This window comes from Hypanus sabinus, chromosome 4 (genome assembly GCF_030144855.1).
Source record: "Hypanus sabinus isolate sHypSab1 chromosome 4, sHypSab1.hap1, whole genome shotgun sequence".
Taxonomy (NCBI): Eukaryota; Metazoa; Chordata; class Chondrichthyes; order Myliobatiformes; family Dasyatidae; genus Hypanus; species Hypanus sabinus.
This window is the reverse complement of record NC_082709.1, coordinates 56,902,994-56,917,809: the sequence shown is the minus strand read 5'-3', so window position 1 is coordinate 56,917,809 and position 14,816 is coordinate 56,902,994. Positions and strand designations below refer to the sequence as shown.

Genomic DNA, 14,816 nt, shown 5'->3' with positions numbered 1-14,816 from the left:
ATTAAAAGAAATGAATTTTGCCTTGTCCTTAGCCATCTGTATTTATCTGTCATTGAAATTAGAATAAAACTTAATCAATCTGCTCCCTGAACAAATAAAAATCAAGAAACACAAATAATAACAAAAATGGCAACGAACGTATGATTCCAAAGCTGAGGTCTCTAGTAGATGACCCTGCGTTGAGCTAGAGGAAATGTCTAGCTGTGGGGGATAACCCCTCCTACTTTTGAGTTGAGGGCCCCCATTGCAGTATTCATAAAAGTCAGTGAACAAATCCATTACACAGAAAAGATTTCCCTGTGTACTCCTATATACATATATGTAACACACACACACACACACACACACACACACACACATATATATATATATAAATATACACACACAAGCATACATATATATTATATATATTTATTCTCATTTTGGTGGGGAAAAAGGAGTAAGTGAGTGAATAAAGAATAACAACTAAGTAATATAAAATCCACATTATAATAAGTATTTCTCGAGATAGGTATATCACCGTGTACTTTTGCTTCCATTTAGCTTCTCAACATTTTTAAAGTTAGCCAAACCTTATGGCTCTTCTGAAGGGGGTGAGGACTGTCTTTGGGAAACTTCCAGTCTCTTCCTGATATATTTCTCTCGGCCTCCTCCCATCTCCTGCCTTCTCGATTCTCGCATTATTTCCCAAGCGGAGCGGGATAATTCTTCAGTCAGGCTTTCACTCGTTTTGGTCACGCTTGACGGGCAACCCTCAGGCCTTCATGTCTGTAGTTGCCTCTTCCACTGTCTGGTACAACCGTGTCCCATTGTCATAAAACACTCGAAGTTTAGCAGGGTACGGAGTTTGAAATCTAATCCTTTTTTGCTTTAGTACTCGCTTTACTTCAGAGTATTCTTTACGTTTCTGCAGGACCGCGGGGGGGGGGGGGAGGGGTAATCTTGGTCGAAATATATTAATTTATCGTCGATAAACACTTTCTTCTTACCCCAGGCCCTTCATAGAATCTCCGCCTTGGTGCTGTACCGAAGGAATTTAATTATTATTGAGCGTGGCTTTCTATCCTGGGTAGGTTTTGGGACTAATGCGTGGTGGGCTCTTTCGACTTTCAGCTTCATAGCCGGGGGAAGTAACTTTCCGACAAATTCCGTCATAGACGAGTCCTCCACTCCTTCAGGAACGCTGTAGATTCTGATATTTTTCCACCGTGATCTTCCCTCCAAGTCAAGTAGTTTACCTTCTTGGTGATGTAATATTTTTATTGTCTTACTCAGTATCCATTCCACGTTTTGAACCCGATCTTCCACCTTCTCAATTCGAGTCTCTGTCACCGCTATTTTTTGATTGACACTGGCGAGCTCTGACTTAATATTATAGAGCTGCTGCTTTATTTCTTTCTGGACCTCCGTTATTGCTTTCAGGATTTCGAAGATATTCGCCGCTTCGCCTGAACGAGGCCCAGTGGCCGCCTCACTAGCACGCGATCGGGTAGGAGAGTCGCCCGCTGCACTCCTCTCTGCGCAGGCTCTGCAGTGTCACATTATTATTTCCATTCCTTTTCCCCATTCTTGCCCCTCTTTTCAGTTCAAATATTTTTCAAAAAATACTATATTTGATGGGTTAACAGGGCTTAATACGTGTTTTTCCAGAGGAGCTAGTGACTTAAGCTGCCATTCTCAACGATGACATCACCCCCAGAAACCTCAACACCAAACTCTTTTAAATCAAGAAACTCTTCTGCTCCTTCAACACATAATACAATAAATTATAGTTTAATTAAGAACATCCAAGTAGATTTAAAAAAATGAACTTAACAGCAACAAAAAATAAGGAAGAAATCTTGATTCATAATTTAATGTATAACAAAGTTATGAGTCAAAATATCTATATGAAAGATAAAGGCTTGGGGACAACAACTATACTCAAACAAAAATAGAAACACTTATGGTTTTTCAAAGAGGAAACTATTGCAATGCTTCAAAACGCTTTCCTCAAAACATAGCAAGTGATCAGGGCAAATCCTGCTCAGAGACAGTCATCAATCCAATACAATGCACAAACATCTTTAATACAACCAAAAATTATGCAGCTTCTAAAATATTTAAATAGTTCTATGGCTCTAACTACTTTGAAAGGTGATTAATATCCTACATCGAGTTGAGAGACTTCCATTCTCCCACCACTAGTGACATAATAACTATGACATGATCCACTAAATGCCAATAAAAGGCTGGTAGTTTCCAAAAGTGGCTGCAGCTGTGGTTGTATAGACATTTCATTGGTGAACTGCAGAGAAGCAATCACTTAAGGTCAGAAGTAAGCATGCTTATTTGCTCTTGATGTGTATTTTTGTTGAGAGCATCACCCAACCAGCTGGTCATAATCTTTCAGGACTGAAGCAGCTATTTTTATTTAACATATGATTGGAGTGAAAGAATCAATTATCATTATGAGTTTAAATAGCTAAAGAGGACAAAGTGAAATCGGAAACAAATCTGGAAGTGAAAAGGAACAGTTTTGAGCAATAAGTACTTGAGAGTAAGAATGCGGAATATGTAAACAAGTTGTTTAGAGTTAGAATTATAGAAAAGTACAGACAGAAACAGGCCATTTGGCCCATCTAGTCTGTGCTGAGCCATTTCAAATGCCTGTTCCCATTGACCCACACTAGGGCCATAGCCCTCTATAACCCTACTATCCAAACGTCTCTTGAACTATGAAGCAGTACATCCATAGTCAAAGCCAGATCTGATTAAAGCAATATACATTTGTTCAAGTGATTGCCTACTCGCACCCCAATCACACTCAACTAAGCACCTTATCACATTAAGGGCTTTTTTACACTGCTGAAGAATTTTATTCACATGCACCATCCATGTTAGCTTTGTGTCCATCCACATGCCTGGAAACCTTACTACTGATTATTGATTAAGATTTTTTACCATATAATTGTGGGTGTAATGTTCTTCCAACTATCCCTTCCCCTATTTTATACTACTTTCTCTACAAGTACTTTTTTAAAGACATTGGTAGCATTTTTTTCTCTAATGCAAGAAGACTTCCATTAAATTTCTGAATCAATTGCCATCTTTCATTAACCTTTCACAATATACGCATATTTATTTATGCCGTTTCCCCTTGCTTCCTGTTTGTTTGTTTTGCCACTATTGATGAACTATTAACCCCAACTGATTGACTTTAACCTAATTCAGTTTTATTTTAACATGTTTATCTTTTGTCACCTGGAGCATATTAACTTTGAAAGGAAGTATACCCAGTCAATAACTATCATTTATAAGAAGGTCTTCCTTTAACCCTTTGCCCTTTCAATTCTCTATTCCATCTTGGTTGGATGCCATTTCACTGAAATGAAGTCTCCTGTGGTCTCTCTAGATAGGTGTCAGTCATTTTCCCTGGTAAATTACTTTACAATGGTATAGTAACTAAGTTCATTTTAAAATTGGATTTCTACTTTAAAATCTTCACTTATAACTGATATTCAATCACTTTAGTTTTTGAGTAAGAGCATTATAGTAAAATAATGTAATTTACTGAAAAATGAGGTAATGGGGATTTGTAAAATGAAACAATGACAACAGAATTTGGCTTGTAGTGTTGACTATGTCAGACTTGCCCACTCCACTTTCCAACTGTCCCAGTTAAAAGTCCAATCTAGCCTCAAACGAATGTTGAGTTTTTCCAATTTAATCTGGCCCACTCACACATCTGAAATAGACATAAGCATCTAGCAGGCTTTCCCAGTGCAGCACTGAGCAAAAGCAAAACCAGCTGGCCTTTTCCTTCATGTACCAGTTTCTAAATGCAAACTGGCTCCGCTGATTCCAACATTAGAAATGTGAGAGAACCTCAAAATGTACTTCCTTTCCTTTTAAAAAGTTAATTTGTTTTAAAACTTGCATTCAATTAGCATGACTTTCTTTTGACCAAAGTATGAGGTTCACTATTTCTAATCTCTTTGAATAATAAATAATATTAGTTTCACTTGCCTCTTTGCATGCTGACAGAAGCACAGGTTGCTTGGTGTAAGGCAGACTGCAGTTAGTGTCCTTGGTGTCATGTACAACTTGCTGTCCACTGTAGTACACGTTGGGCTGGAAAAATTCCCCATCAGCCAAAAAGAGTGTATGTCCCTGTCCTGCCGCCACATCCCACACGTGCAGACCTTCAGGAAGCTGCAGCAGAAATGCATTTGTGATGTTGGGTGCCATGGTTTATTCAGTAATCAATAATCAGAATCTATTTCATTCTTCCAAAATGGTTGGGATTTCTGTATCCAGACACAAATGTTTCTCAGCAGCATCACCTCCATCAAATCTATTTAAAGCTTCCTTCCTCCTTAAGCTGATCTCGATGTCAAATTCCATGAGTTACAAAGAGAATGTTTTTAAACTTTCACAAGGTGAAAGGCAGGAGAACAGCCACTCAGCATTCCCAATGGAGTACTGGAAAAGTTCTCAGCAGCTCGCTAGTGAAGTTATGAGGGGTACAGACAGGGTAGGCCATGGGTATTTTTGCCCCTTGCAGAAATGAATGAAACTAGAGAACACAGACTTAGATAATGGAAAAGAGATCTAGAGGGGATCTGATGAGAGTGGTGAGGAACTGGAAGGCATTGCCTAAGGGAGTGGTGGAAGGAGAGTCACTGACAGCATTTAGGAAGTGTCTGGACAAGCACTTGAAATGCCTAGACATTAAAAACTATGGACCCACAGCTGATGGATGGGATTAGTAGTGTAGGTAAGAGGAAGGATACAGAGTGTATTTTTTTGGATTATTTGGCAATTGAAGGATGAGGTTTGGACAACTGAAGCTATGAATATGTCCATGTCTTTTCTCTCTTAGAAGATGGGTATGTTCAGGCTTCTGAGTTTAGAATTGAGACTAAAGTCTTAAGTCATTTTGGTGAGCAGCTGAGGGAATGCTGAACTCACAGAGAGACTGTTTATCAGATGTGGTGTCAGACTACCACCATATCTGGCCTTAAAAGATTCTGCCCAATGCTAATTCCTCAGCTAACCAGTTTATACATCACTTAGTTTACAATCCATTCAGTGGGAGCTTAAATTTGAAATTAGTCTAAAAATACAAAGCTGATACCAACGATGTTGAACTTCCAATAAAAAAAAACTTGTTTTTAATCTTCAGAGAACCTTGTTTTATGTTTTATCCAGTGCCTAAATCTCCTAGCAGGAGATCCTCTACAGCACTGGCACATTCACAAAACCTTCCCACAAGTTTGTTTACATGTTCCTGAGGAGTTTTGTTTTGTAAAGTTAAAACCAACCAGGTCAAAGATGTTTCCACAACTTGTGCAGATTGTCAATGCAAATAATCTTTTTAAAATGAGCCTTGAAGTTGAAAACAAGTATTCAGTTAAACTCCTGACCAATTAATACACCTTCATGCTTAACAGTTCTTGCCTCACTAATCTCCTCAAGTATCATCATATTCTGGAATAAACTCTTCCCTGGATACTTATTTGGGTTGAGTCTTTAAACCACTCTTGTATTTCCCAGAGTAATAAGACAATGGAAGTAAGTTCCCTTTCAATGTGCTCCTGATTTTTCTTTTGTTAAGGAGATGATTTTGTTGAGTGAAATTTCATGGATATCAGCAGTTAATCCTCTGGGAACACGGTGATCAGCTTTGGAACCTTGGTCAATTCTGACACGTGAGAGCAGGAGCAAAGTCTGATCTTCCTTCCCCAACGTCTGCACATGAACTTTCCAGCTGAGGAAATATAACTCTGACTGATATTCCTTTCCCTTGTCCAATATCTATTAAAGTCAACTGATTCAAAACGGTCTAATGCTTATTTCAGGGCCTTTTGTGGTCTCTTTCTAACTTGCTTCTTGTGTATTGGACCAAGTGATCCTCAAAGTAGGAGGACGATGGTTTACCTGGTTCACCCATGTTAGTGGTTTCTATGCATAGCTTTAGAACTGAGTATTTTTAAAATTGTATTAAAGTTAGGTATCCTGTACCTTGACAAGGCGAGGGACAACAGTTGGTGACTCTGTGTGGCCAAGTTGTCCAAAGGTATTACTGCCCCATGAATAGACCTGTGGGAAGAAATTTGGAGTCAACAGATACATCAATTTTATCCATTATGTGCTTGTACCACTATATATGATAAATTAGCTTTCGAAAGGGGAGGCCATTGAGATCTGTGCTCCTGAAACCAATGAAACCAACGCTCCCACCTCGGTTACTCAGACCACATCTTTGTTATTCTAATCCCAGCATACAGACCACTCATCAGGCGCTCCAGACAAGCAGGTGAAAACCTGGCCAGCAGGAGCCATCTCTGCTCAAGACTGCTTTGAGCACACTGACTGGCACATGTTCAGGGAGGCTGCAACCGATGGTGACTCTGCCAACTTAGAGGAGTACACAGCATCAGTGACTAGCTACATCAGCAAGTGCATGGATGACGTCATTGCCCAAGACCATCAATACATGCTCTAACCAGAAGCCATGGATGACCACGGAGGTGCGTGCGCTGCTGAGGACCTGTGACTCCGCCTTCAGAGCAGGAGACAAGACAGTCCTAACAACAGCAAGGGCCAACCTGTCCCAGGCCATCAGAGAGGCAAAGTGTGCACATGCCCAGCAAATCCACAGTTACTTCCCGGACAGTGGCGACACGCAGCGCATGTGGAAGGGCATTCAGGACATCACCAACTACAGGACATCACCTGACTGTGCGGGTGATGCCTCCCTCCCAGATGCACTGAATAACTTCTACACTCATTTCAAGGTGGAAAATGATGTGGTGGTGAGGAAGTCCACCCCTCCTCCAAATGACCAGGTGCTGTGTCTCACCGTGGCCAATGTGAGAAGAACCCTGTGCAGGGTCAACCCACAGAAGGCTGCTGGACCAGACAATATTCCTGGTAGAGTGTTCAGAGGATGTGCAGACCAGCTAGCAGATGTTCTCACTGACATCTTCAACATCTCCCTGAGCAGCACCAATGTTCCAACGTGCTTCAAGGCCGGAACCATCATCCCCGTGCCGAAGAAATCTTCAGTGTCTCAATGACTACCATCCCATTCCACTCACATCCATCATCATGAAGTGTTTCAAGAGACTCGTCATGAGGCACATCAAGACCCTGCTGCCTCTCTCACTGGCACCCCTGCAGTTTGCGTACCATCCCAACCGTTCAACAGATGATGCCATTGCCATCACCCTCCATGTGGCCCTAACCCACCTGGACAAAAAAGACACATATGTTCAAATGCTGTTCAAAGACTTCAGTTCAGCATTCAACACATTCCCCAGAAACTGATTGGAAAGCTGAGCCTACTGGGCCTGATCAACTCCCTCTGCAACTGGATACTAGACTTCTTGACTTGGAGACCTCAGTCATTCCGGATCGGGAGCAGCATCTCCAACACCATCACACTGAGCACTGGGGCCCCCCAGGGCTGTGTGCTCAGTCCACTGCTGTTCACTCTGCTGACCCACGAATGTTCAGCAACACACAGCTCGAACCACATCATGAAGTTTGCTGAACACACCACCGTGGTGGGTCTCATCAGCAAGAACGACGAGTCAGCTTACAGAGAGGAGGTGCAGTGGCTAATGGACTGGTGCAGAGCCAGCAACCTGTCTCTTAATGTGAACAAAACAAAAGAGATGGTTGTTGACTTCAGGAGAGCATGGAGCGACCACTCTCCACTGAACAACGATGGCTCCTCTGTAGAGATCGTTAAGAGCACCGAATCTTTTGGGGTTCTCCTGACGGAAAATCTCACCTGGTCCCTCAACACCAGCTCCATAGCAAAGAAAGCCCAGCAGCGTGTCTACTTGCTGCGAAGGCTGAGGAAAGTCCATCTCACACCCCCCATCCTCACCACATTCTACAGGGGTTTACTGAGAGCATCCTGAGCAGCTGCATCACTGCCTAGTTCAGAAATTGCACCATCTCGGATCGCAAGACCCTGCAGCAGATAGTGAGGTCAGCTGAGAAGATCTTCAGGGTCTCTCTTCCCGCCATTACAAACATTTACACCACATGCTGCATCCGCAAAGCAAACAGCATTATGAAGGACTCCACACACCCCTCACACGAACTCTTCTCCCTCCTGCCATCTGGCAAAAGGCACTGAAGCATTTGGGCTCTCAAGACCAGACTATGTAACAGTTTCTTCTCCCAAGCCATCAGACTCCTCAACACCCAGAGCCTGAACTGACACCAACTTACTGCCCTCTACTGTTTTTATTGTAATGCCTGCACTGTTTTGTGCACTTTATGCAGTCCTGTTTAGGTTTGTCATCTAGTGTAGTTTTTGTGTTGTTTTACGTAGTTTCAGTGTAGTTTTTGTGTTGTTTTATGTAGCACCATGGTCCTGAAAAATGTTGTCTTGTTTGTACTGTGTACTGTACCAGCAGTTATGGTCGAAATGACAATAAAAAGTGACTTGACTTGACTTGAAAATCTTACCGTACCATTGGTATGCCCCTCTGTCCCATTGCTCCCAAACTTTGATCATGTGGACTCTTCCATGCATTCTGTGCCTGTGCTGAATTTGTGGCATGGGAATGGTGAATTTTTTGTTTCAATTTCTATTTGTGATTTCCAGAACATTCAATCTTCCAGGATTTCCTGTTTATTGAACATGTATTGTGGAAAAGAAGCACAAGTTTGCTTGGGTCTTACCTGTGACCTGGCAGTTAAGGCAAGTGAGTGATATGCTCCAGCAACTACTTGGACAACTTCTTTATTGTTCAGACTCTTGATGCACAAGGGTTGAAGCCTGGGTACAGTATTAAAATTTTGTTCAGCACGTGGGTAAGCAGCATTCATGTCATTCAACACTAATCATTACTAGTTAGTGATCCTAGATTGGTTCTTGAGTCACAGTAACTGAATACCCCTCACAATGCAGCCTAATCCCTGGTCAGAGTTATGTGAGCTGACTCAAACAGGACATTCGTAAATTTTATAACTGGCCAGGGTACTTGGGGTAAGGAGTGCAGGTAGAATACTGGTCTAAATTATTCATTAACGCTGGCCCTTTTTGTAATGTATATTTAAAAATTAGTTCTAAATGTAAGATAACCTAAAAGAAATCTGCAAATAGCATAAAAAACTGGCTTGAGCATAAGAGGAAATCTTTCGATGGCAAGAAAAAATGATGATCTAGTCAACTGGAGGGAGTGGGGATACTGAAAAATTAAATTTAATCCAGAGAAGAGTTAGGTAATGCATTTTGGGAAGTGTAATATGGCAAGGGGATACATAGCTAAACAAAAAACAGAAATGGGAGGGTAATGAGAAGTGTGTAAGAACAGAGGGGCCTTGACATGTATCCCAACAGAAACAGCAGGATGGGTCAGTAAATTATTAAAATTGCATAATTGACAACAGAATATAAGAACAAGGAAACTATGGTAGAACTGGATACTACTATAGCTGAACCACAGGTTGAATACTTCATCCACCTCCAGTTACTACAGTACAACCAAAATACCAAAATATGACTACGCTGGAGAGGGTTGGAATTGAGCAAGTTACCAGAGCTGGAAAACTGGAGCTATGAGGAAGGATGGGATAAACTAGGATCATATGCTTCAGAGCAATGGAGGCTCAGAGGGAACTCAGTTGAGATGCATAAAATTCTGAGCCCTACAATAACTGGAAGAATAATTTCCCTGAGCAGAAGGGTCAAAACCCAGGGGGCTTTGGTTGAATAAGAACCAGAGAGGATATAAGGAAAATATTTTTCAACCAGAGGGATGGTAGGGCTCTGGAAGTCACGGCTTAAAAGGATGGCAAGTCCAAGAAACTTTTGTCACATTTAAAAAGTTCCTGGATCCCTGAGCCTGCAATTTTACAAACACAGTGCTGGAAAGTGGGATTATACTGAGTAATTCTTGAGTGGCACACTGCCTTAGTCTGAATAGCCTCTTTCAGAGTCATAAATATTTGAATACAATGACAAAAGGCAACTGACCAAAAGTAGAGCAAGGAAAAAAAATGGTTATACAGAAAATGATGAGGATTCAGACAAGCTATATGAAGATAGAGGAGTGGTACAAACTGGATTTATCATGCTTTGACCATCATGAACCCAAAGGGCCAAATGGCCTCTTTCTGTATGAGTTTCTGATTTGGGAAATACATTCTTTGGTCCAAATTGGACATCCTGAAATTTCCCTAGTTGAGCTCTGTCTGCCAGTTTTCCCACTCCATTAATGCTCTTTATAGTTTTGCCTTCCTCCCCCCAAATTACAGTATTGTGGTTTTTTTCTTGACCTCAGTAGCAAATTAAAAATACACTTTTTGCCTCCATTAAACTGAGTCATCATTAAATTTGGCAGAAATCTGAATGTGATGTTTGTGGGATGCATCGATACTGGAAAGCTTTGAGATTTGTAATACCTGGGAAGCACGTCTCCATGACCCAGCTGGCCCTCTTTACCTCGTCCCCAGCTCCATAGCTCGGTCTGTAAGGAAGGAAGGTTTGTATCAGTGTCACTTCCTGGCGTAGGAGTTAGGCTCACTCGTTTGATTCTGCCATGTCCTGCTTTTCTGAGAAGCCTGGGTGAAACTGGAAGGAAAAAATACAATGAAGCAAATGAGTGGAGTACCATTCATTACCTGGCAACTTCAATAATGTCCAAGTATATTTGTGAGATTTTGCTTAGTTGAAGTCCCATAGTCCAACTTCCATCTCCAGTATATAGCCTTCCTTTCCCAATCCAATGTCCAGGTAAATAAGCTGTCATCCAATATTTCACCTTATCATCTTGTATGTGGCAGTATACATATCCTAACAGGCTGATGGTAGTTCATTGTACAGTACCTATTAGGTGAACAGTTCACCTGATTTCTCCATCCCATCATAGTTATGCCCCTTCCATAACAACCCAATGTGATCATATTCCCTTCACATGCTGGCTGTCCATCAGTGGAGCTGAATTATGTTACCAACTAGTGTAAGGTTAAGGCAGAGTTTTATTCTGCAAGCTGCACACTCACTTACAACACTATTAAGAACGCTCAGCATGGTGAACCATCAATTCTTTTGATGTGAGGGAGAAAAATTGCAGCATGCTCCATAGATATATATTTGGACAAAACTGGTTGCTACAGTCAAAGAAAGAGGTTATAAACTAGATGGGAAAGAAATTAATAGGTGACTAACTCTGGACCACAAGGACAACACAGCCAGAGATATGACCATCATATGTCAGACAGGAGTTTGCAGAAAGACCAGAGGCTGAAGTTAAAGTTCCTTCAAGTTGTCATGAGCAAAGACATGACCATCTGTCCTTCACATCACTGATTTATGAGGTGGAAGAGTTCAGAGGCAGTTGTAGGGCTGGGCAAAGTTAGGAGATATTATAAAAGTAAGTCACAAGATGTTTTAGAAATCATTACTGATTAACAAGAGCCTGGTATGAGACAGGATACAAGCAACAAAGTTTTGGATGAGTTTATGAATGTAGGATGAAAAGTCCAGGGCCTCTGGAGCATCTGAGATTCTATCTGAATCAGATTCAGATTCTATCTGAATACAGCAGTTATACTGAGATGAAGTGATTATGGCCCAGAGAACTTTGAGACTGCTGTTCAGGTTTGTGATGCTGCATTCAGATCAAGGGATAAGATGACTCTAAAGTCAGTAAGTCCTGCACTCTCCCATGCCATCAGATAGGCAAAGCAAGAGTACTTACAGAAAATTCACAGCCACCTTTGCGACACCAGGCACTTATGGCAAAGTACAAATTATAAAAGGTTACAAGTCCACCCTGCATGCCAATGGCAGTGACATCTCTCTTCCTGATAGGCTGAATGCATGATTTAATGCAATGAATGATGGACAGCGAGGAAAACCCCCTCTTCCCTCTAAGGAATTGGTGCTCTGTCTGGCTGGAGCTAAGCTGAGGTGTTTCCTAACCAGGGTAAACCCACTAAAAGCCATGGGGCAGGACAACATGCCTGGTCATGTGCTGAGGGATTGTGCGGCTCAGCTAATGGAGGTCTTAGCAGACATCTTTAACATCTCTTTGCAACAGTCCACTGTCTCTACAGGTTTCAAGGTAGACATCATTGTTCTGGTGCCCAAGGGAGCGACTGTAACTGGCCTAAATGATTACTGCTCATTGTCACTATTCTCAACAATCATGAAGTGACTGGTTATGGATCATATAAAATTCCAGCTTCCGACTACATTGGACCCTATCCAGCTCACCTACCACTCAGACTGGTCCACTGATGATGTCATAGCCTCGGTCCTCCACTCTGTCCTGTGCCAGCTAGAAAACGAAGCCTCAGGATGTTGTTTGTCGACTTCAGCTAAGTGTTTAATATGAACATCTATTAGAGGCAGATGGGTAAGCTGTCCTCTATGGGACTCAACATCCTGCTCTGCAGCTGGATCTTGGACTTCTTGACAGAAAGATCCCAGTCAGTCCAAGTTGGCAGCAGTATCTCAGACTCCATCACACTGAGCACTGATGCCCCAAGTGCTGACTCAACTGCCCTGCCAGATCTGCTGAGCAGCAACAATGGTGAGTCAGCATACTGATGTAGGTAGAGATCCCTGTCAAATGGTGTGAGAACAACAGCCTTAGTCTCAGAGTGGACAAAACAAAAGAGATGATTGTGGACTTCTTGAAAGTGCAGGTCGACATTTCTCCATTTCTCTGCCCAGGAGAGAGTGAAGAGCACAAAGTTCCAAGGTGTGCACATAATAGACGATCTAACATGGACCCATGACACCTCTTCATTGGTCAAGAGGGCACAGCAATATCTACACTTTCTGAGGAGACTAAGGGGTGCAAGGCCTCCTGCCCCCATTCTAACAACTTTCTATAGGTGCGCCTTTGAGACAGTCCCAGCTGGCTATATCATTATTTGCTATGGAAACTGCAAGGCATCAGACTACTAGACCCTACAGAAAGTAGTAAAAAACTAGAGAATCACTAGGGTCTTCTTCCCTCCCTATTTGTGACATTTACTAGGGGCACTGTATACAAAGGACCCAAAGCATTATTGAGAATCCCTATTGTTGTGTAAATGAAATTGCCAGAGAAAATTACTGGAAAATACAAAGCAGTTTCTTTACTTAACAAGACAAGGTACAGGAGGCATTATATGGAGATGCTTTTGGTTGAAACTTGGGTCTCAATATTGTAAGTGCCAAACATCAAAGGACAACTTCATATTTACAACATATGGACAATGCTTTCTTTGAAACTACGTACAACCTTCACACCTCCTGATTCACTTCCCCACCACAGACATCCAAATGAATTTTAATTAACATTCTCTGGAATGAGATTCACAGCTTTTAGGAACCCATTGTTCAGAGCTGCACTCCAAATGAAATGCACAATACATTTTCAGATGTGAAGACTGGTAGCCAAAGTCAATTGCTAAATGTATATGTCCTAAACCCAAAATCGCTCTAACACCTATAACACATCTTACAATCTCTTTGCAACACACACAAAATGCTGGAGGAACTCAGCAGGCCCAGCAGCATCAATGGAAAAAAAGTACAGTCAATGCTTTGGGTTAAAACCTTTGACTGTAAAGTACTTTTTTCCATAGATGCTGCCTGGCTTGCTGAGTTCCTTCAGCATTGTGTGTGTGTGTTGCTTGGATTCCCAGCATCTGCAAATTTTGTCTTGTGTACAATCTCTTTGACCCATTTCAGTCAGGAAGGCAGTATTGGAGTATCAGGACTAGCACTGCCAGACTGGGTAACAGCTTCTTCCCTCAGGCTGTGAGACTATTGAATACCCTGCCAACACCAAAGTCTCATCTCTAGGACAGTGAGTGGTTAACTATACTGTTTCCTATAGTTAACTATAACTAATTAACTATACTGTTAACTGTTTTCCTGTGCTGTGGACATCAAATACATTTTGAATTACATTGTATTAAAGTACTTGTGGTAATATTTTGTTTTATGAGCTATGCCTGATTTATGTATTGTAGGTGTATTGTATTGTTGTACATAGGTACAGTCAGATGACAATAAAATTGAAAATGAACTTGAGCTGGAAAATACTGACATGTACTACTAAAATTAGTGGAGAAAGAAGGTCTGTAGTAGTGACTTCACTTCGAGTCACACAGCACTGAAACAAGCTCTCTGGCCCATCATAAATGCGAGAATGTGTGACCCTGTGGTGATCCACTTTCCAGTGCACTCGAACCAGCTCACAAGATGGCGTGTGCCGGCAGAGAGGCCGGCCCCAAAAAGGGCCCCAGGCCTACTTCACCAGCAAGGGGAAAAGCCCACGCATGGGAAGGGACTGTGAATATGCCCAGGGTGGGCGAAAACGGGAAGGCTTAAAAGCGAGGCCGCAAAGTTTGAATAAATCTTTTATGCAACTGCAATCTTTTATGCATCTGCGTGTCATTATTTCAGCACTGCGTGTGCCACACCGCTACAATTGGTGACCTTGACGGCCCAAACGATATTTGGACCAAAGATGAACGACACTGCATCTGTTCATGCAGTTTCATTAAAACTGCCAAGCTTCTGGACGCTGCGACCACAATTCCACATTTGGCAGATAACCTCGGATTCCACACGTTACTACTACATGGTGAGCTCCCTCAACCCGGAGACAGCCACCCAGGTTGAGGAGTTCGTACAGTTGACCCCAGAGGACGGCAAATACACAGAATTCAAAGCCCTGCTCATAAGGACTTTTGAACTCTCACAGCACGAGCGAGCTGCCCGCTTACTGCACCTAGATGGTTTGGGAGACAGGCCACCGTCGGCATTAATGAACAAGATGCTGGCCCTGGCTGAAGGACAC

General features: G+C 42.1%; 1 protein-coding gene across 1 annotated transcript in view; it reads right to left on the bottom strand.

Moving 5' to 3' along the window:
- als2b (alsin Rho guanine nucleotide exchange factor ALS2 b) overlaps window positions 1–14,816 on the bottom strand; it is a 155,336-nt gene that overhangs the window by 89,458 nt on the left and 51,062 nt on the right. Inside the window, exons 5-8 of the mRNA XM_059967134.1 lie at window positions 10,414–10,582; window positions 8,689–8,785; window positions 6,007–6,084; window positions 4,009–4,194 (exon numbers count right to left, since the gene is read on the bottom strand). Of these exons, the coding sequence (XP_059823117.1) occupies window positions 4,009–4,194; window positions 6,007–6,084; window positions 8,689–8,785; window positions 10,414–10,582 (530 nt within the window). The remainder of the gene's footprint in view (window positions 1–4,008; window positions 4,195–6,006; window positions 6,085–8,688; window positions 8,786–10,413; window positions 10,583–14,816) is intronic.